The following is a 12,940-nucleotide window of genomic DNA, read 5'->3' on the forward strand; positions in this document are numbered from 1 at the left end:
ATTATCATTATTATTATTACTATAATAAACACACACACACACACACACACACACACACACACACACACACACACACACACACACACACACACACACACACACACACACACTTTTCTTCCATTCATAGAAACTGCCCACACAACTAATTGCAGTCATTTGAAATACATAATCATTTGAGATATTTTCGTTACTCCGTGGCCCGAAATTCTCGAACGTTTAAAGGAATAGAGCTAAAGACAAAACGCAATAACACACCTAACGGAGTCTCGAAGGCTCGGGAAATGGAGCGGAGTGTGGAAGGGGACTCTCAAGGAGTGAGGAAGGGGTGGATCTAGGAAGGGGAATAGGGTGGAAGTTTTATGGAGTGTGGAAGTGGTGTGGATTAAAAGATAATAAAAAGTGGACGTAGCTGTGAAGCGAAGGGGTCGGACCCTGGATGAAACGAGTTCTGGTCGACCGGGACCCCCCTCCCCACCCCATCAAGGTCCAAATCCCCTCATCTCCAGCCCCCCCCTCCTCCTGAAGTATGACAAATCGGCTGTCCTTAGCCAGAATGAAGTAGATGAAGTGCGTCACTGGATTGAGAGGAATAAGGGGAAGCTGTTTCCTTAGATACCTGCCACCAGAATCACCACCACCACCACTACCATCTCCACCACTACCATCTCCACCACAACCACCAACACTCGGCATTACCAACCATCAATCACCACCACCACCAGTCTAACCACCAGCACTTTAACCACCGCCACTCCAAATACCACCCACTACTTCCATCCACCAGCACCCATCACAACTGTCTATCCCCACCACCTCCAACCCAACCACTATCACCAGCACCAGAATAAAAAATCACACCAGTCTTACCACCACCAGTCTAACCACCATCACTTTAACCACCATCACTTTAACCACCACCACGCCAACCGCTGCCACCACTACCACCACCTCCACCTGCACTTGGGGCCGGACAGACCAGGGGCCAATTATGCAAATTGATGCTAATCGGGAAGGGAAGGAAAAATAATAATGATAATAAGAGAAGAAAAAAATAATCATCTCAATTTTCCGGTTTGTTTACCAGATTCTCATTTAATGAAAATTTTATTCTCTCATTAGAGTATGAATGAAAATTGATAGAGGAGGAGGAGGAGGAGGAAGAGGAGGAAGAGGTGGAGGAGGAGGAGGAGGAAGGGAAGGAGACCAAGGAAAAGAAGCAGCAGGGGTAGAAGAAGAAAAAAAATAGTAGAAATAAAAGTGGAGAAAAAGGGAGAGGAGAAGGAGAAAGAAGAGGAGGAAGAAGAGGAGACCAAGAGGAAGAAGCAGCAGGGATAGGAGAAGAAAAGAAAAAGTGGAGGAAGAGGAAGAAGAAGAGGAAGAGGAATGAATGAAAACAGAAGCAAAACTGTAGAACCTTCCAAAAGTTCCTTGTATATGACTCTTCTCTGGATCCATTGATGTTTCTTAATTGACCCTTAGCTTCGTGGCTAAGAGCCAAAAGGGTCTTTGCCACAGCCGAATGAAATCGCTTGGGGACATCTAGGTAAAACAATTCCTCCTCTATAATGGTTAGATCAAGATAACTTAGTACCTAGGCGGGAGACATATAGATACATAAGAACATAAGAATATAGGAGACTGCAAGAGACCATAAGGCCTACACTAGGCAGCTCCGTATCCATCACCACCTGTCATCCCCATCCATAAAGTTGTCTAATCGTTTCTTAAAACAACTGATAGTTTCAGCGCTTACTACATGGTAAGTTTATTCCATTCGTCGACCACCCTATTAGTAAACCAATTCTTGCCTATTTCCTTTTTAAATCTAAATTTGTCCAGTTTATAACCTAGGCGGAGGACTCTCGTACACGCATTGAAAAAAAAAAATTGTGATATTCCTCTGTCGAAAAGTGAATTGGTCTTGTTAGAAGGTTTTCCCATGAACACACCCAGTGACGTCACGTCGAAAGCTAAGTTCCCATTGGCCCTTAGAAGGGGTTTAGACAGTCTAACGGTACGTCGAACGCGGTTCGACAGACACGTGTTTAAAGTGATGTGTGAACGTGTGAACGGGGTATTTGGGGTTTAACCAACGTGTTCGACAACCAAATACCCCGTTCACACGTTCACACATCACTTTAAACACGTGTCTGTCGAACCGCGTTCGACGAACCGTTAGACTGTAAACTCCTTCTTACATCGAAAAACTCCTTCCACCGATTGCTAAGAGACCAGTGATTGGCTGGTTAGCAGTGTTCTTCTGGAAACACTCGTCCCCTTTAAATGAACAAGATTAATATGTCTTTAACCAAATAAAAACCTGTAAGGTTTGCCAATATGCTGAAACTGTTAATGATTATGTAACAGAAGGGTAGTATTGTCTGTCACTGAAGTGACAGGGTTTCAGTATATTTCAGCCGCATGTCCCTTCCAAAGGTTAAACAAGCGAACGAACGAATGTGGTGTTGCTAAATGTTACATCGAAGTGAAAGATTAATCTGACTTGTACAATTCATAAGTCAAATCATAACCGATCCATTCTGAATGCCATCTTACCACTTTGTTTATCAGTCGCTACACAGTTCATAAATCATCGTGCAATCAACAGGGTCCACGCCACTTGTGAACGATACATTCTGCACGCCGTTGTTTCGCTTAAATGTAAACAGAGAGTTCCAGAAGCTTCAGTGTTTTTTCCTTTTTTGTTTCGTCCTTGCAGAGGGACATCTGGCTACCGGACACATTCTTCATCAAACACGGAGACTTCAAGGAACCGCTGGAGCTGGACAACATCGCCCTCAAGGTCTACAGAAATGGCACCGTCTCTTACACCCTCAGGTCAGTCAGTCACCCAGTCAGTCAGTCAGTCACCCAGGAGTCTCTCTCAGTCCCACCCATACAAAAAAAAAAAAAATCGGTACCACCCAACCCCAGTTCCCCCATCCCCCATTCCCCCCTTCGTCCCTCTTTCTCTTTTTCTTTCTCCTCTTTATTTTACTCTTTTTCTTTTCTTTTTTCCTTTTCATTTTCATTTTCATTTTCCTTTGTCTCTCTTTATCTCTCTTTATCTCTTTTTCTCTTATTTTTCATGTTTTTTGTCTTTTCTCTTTTTCTCTTTTCTTCTCTCCTCTCTCTTTTCTTCTCTCCTCTCTCTCTCTATCTCTCTCTCTCTCTCTCTCTCTCTCTCTCTCTCTCTCTCTCTCTCTCTCTCTCTCTCTCTCTCTCTCTCTCTCTCTCTCTCTCTCTCTCTCTTTCTCTCCTCCCTCTCCCTTTGCCTCTTCCTTTCCCACCCCCTCCCCTTCCCTCTCCCAAAGCAAGTATTAAATCAAGTTATCCCAACAGAGTTGATTGGTCATCGGTTTTAGGGCCAATGATTGGGTTTCAGGATCTTGCTCATTGGGTCACCAACGGGAGAGTCTGCCGCTCCTCGGGGTTCATCATTGGCTAACCCGGTAATACCCAATGGAAGGACTTACAGAAATGCCTCTTATAATGTATATATGTATATAGATATTATATATATATGTATATATATATATATATATTTATATATATATGTATATATATGTATATAATATGTATATATATGTATATAATATATATATATATGTATATAATATATATATATGTATATAATATATATATATATATATATATATTTATATATATATATATTGGTGAAGCGTGGCAGGAGATTCTCTCTAAGGCATATTCTATTAAAAACGACAGCAAATTGATCATACTTTTGCAGTCTTTTTAACAGAATGTATATATTTATTTATATATATATATATATATATATATATATATATATATATATATATATATATATATTTAGATATGATATATATTGGTGAAGCGTGGCAGGAGATTCTCTCTAAGGCATATTCTATTAAAAACGACAGCAAATTGATCATTCTTTTGCAGTCTTTTTAACAGAATGTATATATTTATTTATATATATATATATATATATATATGTGTGTGTGTGTGTGTGTGTATGTGTGTGTGTGTGTGTGTGTGTATGTGTGTGTGTGTGTGTGTGTGTGTGTATGTGTGTATGCATGTGTATGTATATACAAATTATATTTATCAATATTAGTGTAAGATTTTCTCTGTCTCACTCACTCACCCTTATCTTGTCCCACATTCCCTTGCTCCCTCTCTCTCGTCTTATTGAAAATAATTGGAATTAGAATGCGATACGAGGTATGTGAAATGATTACTAACTTCAAGTTCAATTTTTTTCACGGCAGCGAGACTCTGTGTCTTAAGCCACGTTCGTGGCTTCTTATGTACTCTTTTCTTAAATCAGACTTCACCGCTAAGGATGTGGTTCCCCCTACATGAATAAAATCGTGTGGCGGCAGCTGGAATATCCGACGAGAATCATAAGATGAAACAAAAATATTAAAAAAAAAAATGGGGTCTCCCATCAGCTGGATGAAGTTCTTTGACTTTAGTTTTGAAAAAAATGTGAATCTTGAGTATCAAATAGCGCTGTGAATTATTTTTCTTATCAATACCAAGAACTTCTCAAAAGATATTAAACACTTCACTGATGACTTAGGCAAGCCTTACACAGAAGTACATTGTCTCTTCTTAAGTGACCTGTTGACTAACTCGGTGAATGTTACTGTATACCTGAGCAATATATGTGTGTGTGTGTGTGTGTGTGTGTGTGTGTGTGTGTGTGTGTGTGTGTGTGTGTGTGTGTGTACATTTGCTCGCATGACAAAATTATTTAACTGGTCAGCTCGACTTGCAAGGCTGATTGAGTTCACAGGTGACTTCTGAAGAACCTTGGGTTACTGTTCACTGCGCCATGGTCGTGGCTTGAACCATCTAAAGAATTTCCTTTCTCAGTATTCCAGCCCTTTCAGTACGGGGGTAGGGGGGTGGGGGAGGAGAGAGCGCTAATGTGAGTAAAATCGTCTGACGTCACTCGTCGATGGAGTGTTTATTTGAGATTTTCTGCTTTATTCTGGTTAAATGTGGACCGCATCATTCACCAAAGCAAAAAAAAACAAAAAAAAACACTATCTTGTTTTAAGGATTTTTTTTTCCGAATTAATCAAAATAATACAAAAGCTTTCCTTTTCCAAAGGGTTCCCTTTATGTGAATAGAATATTCTAGAGTCAACCAGAATAAAATATAAAGTTTAGCCAACACGAGACGAAAGGGGTAAACTTGGTGGTACATTTTCATTTGCGAATGCCAAGGTAATGACTAACCAATTCGTTATATTAAAAAAGAAGAAATGAGGATCTCGTTCATTTTTATGTATTTCTTCAGCTCTTCTTCTTCCTCCTCCTCCTCCTCTTCCTTCTCCTCCTCCTCGTCTCGTCTTCCTCCTCCTCCTCGCCTCGTCTTCCTCCTCCTCCTCGCCTCGTCTTCCTCGTCTCGTCTTCCTCCTCCTCCTCGCCTCGTCTTCCTCCTCCTCCTCCTCGCCTCGTCTTCCTCCTCCTCCTCGCCTCGTCTTCCTCCTCCTCCTCGCCTCGTCTTCCTCTTCCTCCTCCTTCTCCTCCTCCTCCTACTCCTCCTCTTCCTCCTCCTCCTCGCCTCGTCTTCCTCTTCCTCTTCCTTCTCCTCCTTCTCCTCCTCTTCCTCCTCGCCTCGTCTTCCTCTTCCTCTGTCTCCTCTTCCTTCACCATCTCCTCTTCTTCCTTTCTCTCCTCCTCCTTCCCGCTCCCTCCCCCTCTGTCTCATTGCATGTTCGCTTAAGTTTAAACCGTTGATGGAATACATCGACCGTTTTCCAGAAATCAATGGCGTGCAATCATGTACGTATAGAGGCGTCCCCCGAAAAAAAAAAGATAACAAAAAAGAATACAAAATAAAGAAAAATAAAGAAAAAGAAAAAAGCTGAAAGAAAATTGATAAGAAAAAAAAAAAGTACTTGAGGGACAAGACTCGTGTTCGATCCCTGACCCCGGAACACTTTCTAACAACAATCATGAGCCCATAAACTGATCTCGCCCGGGCCGGCGCGTGGGGGTAGAGACTCCGCGATGACCTCGATGTGGGTGGTTAAGCCGTTTCGACGAATTTGCCACAAGATGTACTCCTGAGAGCAACAAGTTCGTAGTGTTTATTACTCGTATATACTTCAAATACTGAAATATTCATCTATGGTGTTCTACAACACTATGACAGTAAATGACACAAGCTTAAGTGATGATGTATTGATTTTGATTTTAAGTTACTCGCATACTACTGTCTCGTATGGGATTTTTTTTGTTATGTGAATACTTTCTGTTTCCATTCTAGATATTTCCTAGAAATGCTAAAAATGTAAGTAAGAATTATTTTAAAATTTTAAAACTCATCTTTTATTATGTCAGTGTGGTTCTAGAATTCTTCGTAACTAGTGTGTGGGTGTGGGTGTGGGTGTGGGTGTGGGTGTGGGTGTGTGCGTGTATGTGTATGTATGTGTGTGTGTTTGTCTGTTTTCACAAGTCTTTTTCGCGTTTGAGTCACTCTAACGATAAAGATGCTACAGCGATTGCATATATAGGACCATTTTTCTTAATTAGGTAACACCAAGATAATGTTATGTTAAGAAAAAAAATTATACAATATACGATCTTTTTTTTTTTGTAAAAAGACACTTTTTCCGTTTATTTATTTCTTATTTCTATTTTCTGTTATATATTTTTATGCATACGTTTTGTTAATTTTTATTGCTGATACATTTTCATATTGTATTTTTTCATGCATACCTTTTAGTACCGTTTTAGGAGTATATAGTTTGTTTATGTCGATACCAATTTTGCTTTCTTTGTTTGCATTTCAAATCGCACTTGGCACAGACAGACACGTAATTGGCTCTGAAATAGATGAAGTTCAGATTAACGACGTGTAACTTAAACTAATTGGCTTAACTGCTGTCGTTCTTGCTTTGGACATCATATTAATGCAGTTACGGAGGGAATAAAACATCATGTTTCATTCAAAACTAGATATGGCTCGATTGCCAATTCTAGTGAGTGATACATTATTTATGGGCCTCTTTTTTTATGTTTCATTATTTTTCTATCTTATTTAAGTATTCGTTCATTTATTCTTGTTTTATTTTTATTGTATTTATTTTTTTTGTTCTGTTTAGTTTTATTTTACCTTATTTATTTTATCTATTCATTTTATTTATTTGTTTTATTTTTATTTTCATTTATTCTTATTCATTTATTTATCTATTTTTATTTTTATTTATTTATTATTTGTTTATCTTTTTTTTTCTGAAACTTTGTAACTGGTTGGTATATCGATCTGACTTCGCGCGTTGCAAGGCTTTGCAAAGGGCAAAGGTGATAGCCTCGTTCGATATGAAGCACCTCATGGTGTATGCAACTTCTTGGTTTAAAGCAATATTTATTCTCACGTAGCGGAATGTGTACAAAGGAAAGACAGAACCTTTATATGAAAATATATATAGAACGAGGAGGGAGTGATAGAATTCCCTTGTTTGGAAAGCTAGATATGATTATAGAAATAGCGACAAAAAATAGAAGAATCGGTATTGCTAAATGCTCTTTTTTTTTTTTTTTTTTTTTTTAGATGGAAGCACTGTCAGATATTATCATTAATATTGACACATGGTTGAAGAGTTTTTAAAGATTTAATTGGTCAACATTACTGTATGGATACGAAACGTGGACCGCAAAGTAGAACAATATAAAACTTGAGGATGCAAAGATGTAGTTTCGGAATTTTTTTTAGCTTTCCATGAATAGAAAGAGTCTAATTAACTCGTTCTCAGAAGTGGAGAAGAAAGAAAGATTATGAAAAGATAACCAAGAGGCAACTCAAATAAAATGAGATAAATAGGAAAAGAGGAAGAGGAAGACAGAAAATACATTTTCAGAATTAGGAAAGGAGATAAGAAGAAAGTGAGAGTGCTGGATAGTGGATGCGTGTCTTGACATGGCTACCTCTCCTATAAGGTGGAAAGGATCCTTGGTATGAGTGGTAGGGTGGTGAGCTTAAACGCCAATAATCTGTTGAAGTTTTATTTCTGACGTTTCGTCCAACTAGGACTTCCTCAGAGTGTACACAAATAAGACAATGACAAATAATATATTCACACAGCTCACCCCGTTCCTCCCCGGTGAACGGGGTGAGCTTTGTGAATATATAAGTTGTCATTGTCTTCTTTGTTTACACTCTGAAGAAGTCCTAGTTGGACGAAACGTCAGCAATAAGACTTCAACGGATTCTTGGCGTTTAAGCTCACCACCCTACCACTCATTCTGTCTTTACATCGATCCTTGGTACGTAGACAGATAGCTAGATACAAAAGATGAGGAAGGGCGACCTTGTCAACTTGAGCAGAGAGGTGAAGGCCCCAAGGTCACTGACGTTAAGTAAGAGGGGGCTCACACGGTCTAACTTCGTCGAACGCGGTTCGACAGACACGTGTTTAAAGTGATGTGTGAACGGGGTATTTGGGGTTTAACCAACGTGTTCGACAACCAAATACCCCGTTCACACGTTCACACATCACTTTAAACACGTGTCTGTCGAACTCCCTCTAACGCGCTTTGGTAACGGTAACGAAAAATATTATGATTACCCACTGACTACGGAGAGGGTTGCTTCAACCAACTGAATAAAATCGACGAATACGTGTTGTTAAAGTCAGATTATAAAGGGTTTTCCCTCAGCTGAATAGAAAAGCCTGTTGGCAGCCAGAATAATATATAAATACTTTCTCGAATTTCCATGACTGGAAACCCGCTGCCCCGTGGTTGCTGTCAACGACCCTCTGGTCCTACCAAGAGAACTCCGGGAAGAATCTTTGTATTATCTGCATTCTAATACAACTTGTATTAGTGTGGAGGCGAGGGGAACAGTTCCCAGCTCTCATCTCTATATGAAAAAGTAAATGGAAAGTAGAACTGATGGACCGAGGTCCAGCACCTCTGGGTTGCACCTCCTGATAGAGGTCAGGAAGTTGACAGATTTTGAAAATGGACAGAAGCTTCGCTGTCCCTCTTGCAAGACCATCCGTCATTTCTCCCTCTGTCCAAGATAAAAGTAAACAAAATACAGTGCTCTCAACACAAAATATTTGTTTTTTATTCATCAATAAATCTGTTTTTTTGGAAAAAAACAATTCTTTTGGATGAACTCGGTTGGAAGGAACGAAGAGTCTCCTCTGACACGAAATCGTGTTCCGAAGTCTGCCATGATACGAAATTATGTTCCGAAGAGTCTCCCCTGACACGAAATTGTGTTCCGAAGAGTCTCCCCTGACACGAAACTGTGCTCCGAAGAGCCTCCTCTGACACGAAATTGTGTTCCGAAGAGTCTCCCCTGACACGAAATTGTGTTCCGAAGAGTCTCCCCTGACACGAAACTGTGCTCCGAAGAGCCTCCTCTGACACGAAATTGTGTTCCGAAGAGTCTCCCCTGACACGAAATTGTGTTCTGAAGAGTCTCCCCTGACACGAAATTGTGTTCCGAAGAGACTCCCCTGACACGAAATTGTGTTCTGAAGAGTCTCCCCTGACACGAAATTGTGTTCCGAAGAGACTCCTCTGACACGAAATTGTGTTCCGAAGTCTCCCCTGACACGAAATTGTGTTCTGAAGAGTCTCCCCTGACACGAAATTGTGTTCCGAAGAGACTCCTCTGACACGAAGTTGTGTTCCGAAGTCTCCCCTGACACGAAATTGTGTTCCGAAGAGTCTCCCCTGACACGAAATTGTGTTCCGTAGAGTCTCCCTTGACACGAAACTGTGTTCCGAAGAGCCTCCTCTGACACGAAGTTGTGTTTCGAAGTCTCCCCTGACACGAAATTGTGTTCCGATGAGTCTCCCCTGACACGAAATTGTGTTCCGAAGAGTCTCCCCTGACACGAAATTGTGTTCCGAAGAGTCTCCCCTGACACGAAATTGTGTTCCTGTGTATTTCTTACATGTGATATTGAACGAGTCCCGTGTACGCATCAAGTAGAAGCTCGGGGGCCATGTCGTGTTTTGTTATATGTAAAGAAACAAAAACAGAAAAGACACGGGCACAAGAAGAAAAGGTTTGAAAACATCCCCTCGGATCTCGATTCTTGGAAACTCACCCCTCTCTTGCACGGAAAAAAAAAAAATTAATAAATAAAAATAAAAAAAGTGTGCATATAAAAAAATAAAGAGAACGAAAAAATATTCCCCGAATCTTGGTGCTGAAATTTTGTTAAACACTTTTGTTGGTTTAAGCTTTTCAAAACCTTGTACCTAAATCCCCCTTTGCTCCCCGAACCCCTCCCCTAACTCCTTTTGACCTTTCACTCGCTTCTCATTTCCCCCCTCCTCCACACCCCTCGAACTCTTCTTCCTCTCCCTAGTCTATCCCTTTCCCTATATTTTTTCATGACCTCACACTTCGTCTTTAGTACTCCCCTTTCCGCATTTCATCGGTTCTTTCTTATATACCATTCCGTTTCTCTGTCGATTTGATAAAGAAAAACTCTACTGTCTTGTATATGTTTGTTTGTGTATATATACATAATTGTGTGTGCGTGTGCGTGCGTGCGTGCGTGTGTGTGTGTGTGTGTGTGCGTTTGTGTACATGCGTATGTTTCGAACCTTATCCAGTACCCGTCTTCCGGGATCACAATGGAAAAGAGTGAATAATTTCTTAAAGCATCGCTCACTCTGAGGCGAAAGCTAGACACGGCAATTCCTCTCTCTCTCTTAACGTTGGCGCCAAGACATTCCGTTGGCGCCAAGACATTCTGTTGGCGCCAAGACATTCCACGTCATTCTCAAACTCACTATTTCCAAAGGAAAACGGTGACCGGGATCCTATCTCTCTCTCTCTCTCTCTCTCTCTCTCTCTCTCTCTCTCTCTCTCTCTCTCTCTCTCTCTCTCTCTCTCTCTCTCTCTCTCTCTCTCTCTCTCTCTCTCTCTCTCTCTCTCTCTCTCTCTCTCTCTCTCTCTCTCTCTCTCTCTCTCTCTCTCTCTTTTCTGTCTCTCCCTCTCTTTTCTGTCTCTCTCTCCTTCGTAGACACAATTTACCTTAATGCATCTGTTGGAACTGTTTTCGTCCACGCTTCCAGAAACAGTCTGTTGTTCCTCCTGTTCTCCTTGTACACCACCTCTGTTTCCTGCTAATTCATCTCGTCTCGAGGTTTGGCGTGATACGGGATGTCTTGACAGAAACTGTAAGAGGGGCTTTACACGGTCGAACAATTCGTCGAACGCAGTTCGACAGACACGTGTTTAAAGTGATGTGTGAACGGGGTATTTGGTTGTCGAACACGTTGGTTGAACCCCAAATACCCCGTTCACACGTTCACACATCACTTTAGACACGTGTCTGTCGAACCGCGTTCGACGAACCGCCGTGGGAGGCTTATTCCCAATGAACGTCCCCTGGCAAGGATCTTCGTGACTCGAAACCGAATTATCAGAATGGAGAGTAAAAGGGAGAGGGAGAGGGAGAGGGAGAGTTGTCGAATATAATTGTACATTTTTCGTCGTGAAGATTGGTAATGTAACATAAATAGATTTATAGACTATACTGTCATGAGGATACAGTCGTGTATCTATTCAAAGAAAATGGATGATTTTGAGTTGATGTAGTTTTTATTATCTACCTTTCTATCTGTATATCAAAGGCTTCTTTCTTTCTGTGAAAGAGATAACTACCCAATCCATGGACCCACCCCAACATATCCCACTCTCATCAATCACCATCACTGACTGATTAATATTACAAAACTAAGTTTCTTCACTCCGAAGTAGCCTGCCTCGCTGTGGACCAAAAGGGCTTCCGTTGGATTGTTTTTGTGCTTGCGTATCAATTAGCCACCTAATTGTTGCCCTTCCTCCTCCTGCAGGCGGCACCTGATACTCTCCTGCCAAGGGGACCTCAACATCTTCCCTTTCGACGATCCCTTCTGTACTTTCTCCTTGGAAAGCAGTGAGTCACGTCTCAAGACATTAGCCTACATGCACTCTTTTTCCTTTCGTCACGTTAATTTTTGCCCGGTACCCGGTAATTCTGGTACTCGGGGGTTACTGGTATCTAGTAATAAGCTTGAGCTTTTTTGTTTTGTTTTCTATTCATTTACTTACCAAATTATCTTATTTCTTATTTATCTATTAATGTATTCGTTTATTTTCGTTATTATTTTTTGGTTTGATAACATTGTATTGTATTGTAACCTGTATAACGGATGCATGTTCTTGAAATCTATTTGTAATGATTATTCTACTGTGTTCTTTTTCTAATAATCTTGATTCTAATTCTTGATGCCATCATTGACAATGTTGACGTTAGGCTTATAATGACTAATATTCTAAGATTTTTACTAACAGATTACTATTTCAATTATATTTAGGTGTATTGTTCTGTTTTGTTGTATTTTTCATTTGCTGTATTTCTACTATCGCTTTTATCTTGTACTTTATCTTCAGATTATGTACACACACACACACACACACACACACACACACACACACACACACTCACACACACACTCGTGGCGCAGTGGTTACAGTTCTCACCTGCCACTACGGCCGTTCGGGTTCAAATCCCGCCCAGGGCTGAAAAATTTCAGTATCGCTGCGCTGCGGGTTGTTACTCCAACTTTCGTGGGCTAGGAGTTGGGTGTGTGTGTGTGTGTGTGTGTGTGTGTGTGTGTGTGTGTGTGTGTGTGTGTGTGTGTGTGTGTGTGTGTGTGTGTGTGTGTGTGTGTGCGTGTAAGGTCACAGTATTAACCATAGATCGGTTATACGAGCTCTGAGCTCTCATCCGAGAGGGAAATAGCTGTCGATCACGAGTCCAAAATGCGACCCAAGACCATGGTGGTGAATCACACACACACACACACACACACACACACACACACACACACACACACACACACACACACACACACACACACACACACACACACACACACACACACACACACACACACACACCAACCGCACACT

The 12,940-nt window shown here is 40.9% G+C and overlaps 1 protein-coding gene across 3 annotated transcripts in view; it reads left to right on the forward strand.

The window, feature by feature from the left end:
- The window catches only part of pHCl-1 (pH-sensitive chloride channel 1), an 877,177-nt gene that overhangs the window by 783,928 nt on the left and 80,309 nt on the right, over nt 1–12,940 (forward strand). For all 3 annotated transcript variants that reach the window (XM_076211871.1, XM_076211873.1, XM_076211872.1), the window contains 2 exons: nt 2,720–2,838; nt 11,839–11,921. In XM_076211871.1, the coding sequence (XP_076067986.1) occupies nt 2,720–2,838; nt 11,839–11,921 (202 nt within the window). The remainder of the gene's footprint in view (nt 1–2,719; nt 2,839–11,838; nt 11,922–12,940) is intronic.

Source organism: Oratosquilla oratoria, chromosome 29 (genome assembly GCF_046742065.1).
Source record: "Oratosquilla oratoria isolate Oo_2021 chromosome 29, ASM4674206v1, whole genome shotgun sequence".
Lineage (NCBI taxonomy): Eukaryota > Metazoa > Arthropoda > Malacostraca > Stomatopoda > Squillidae > Oratosquilla > Oratosquilla oratoria.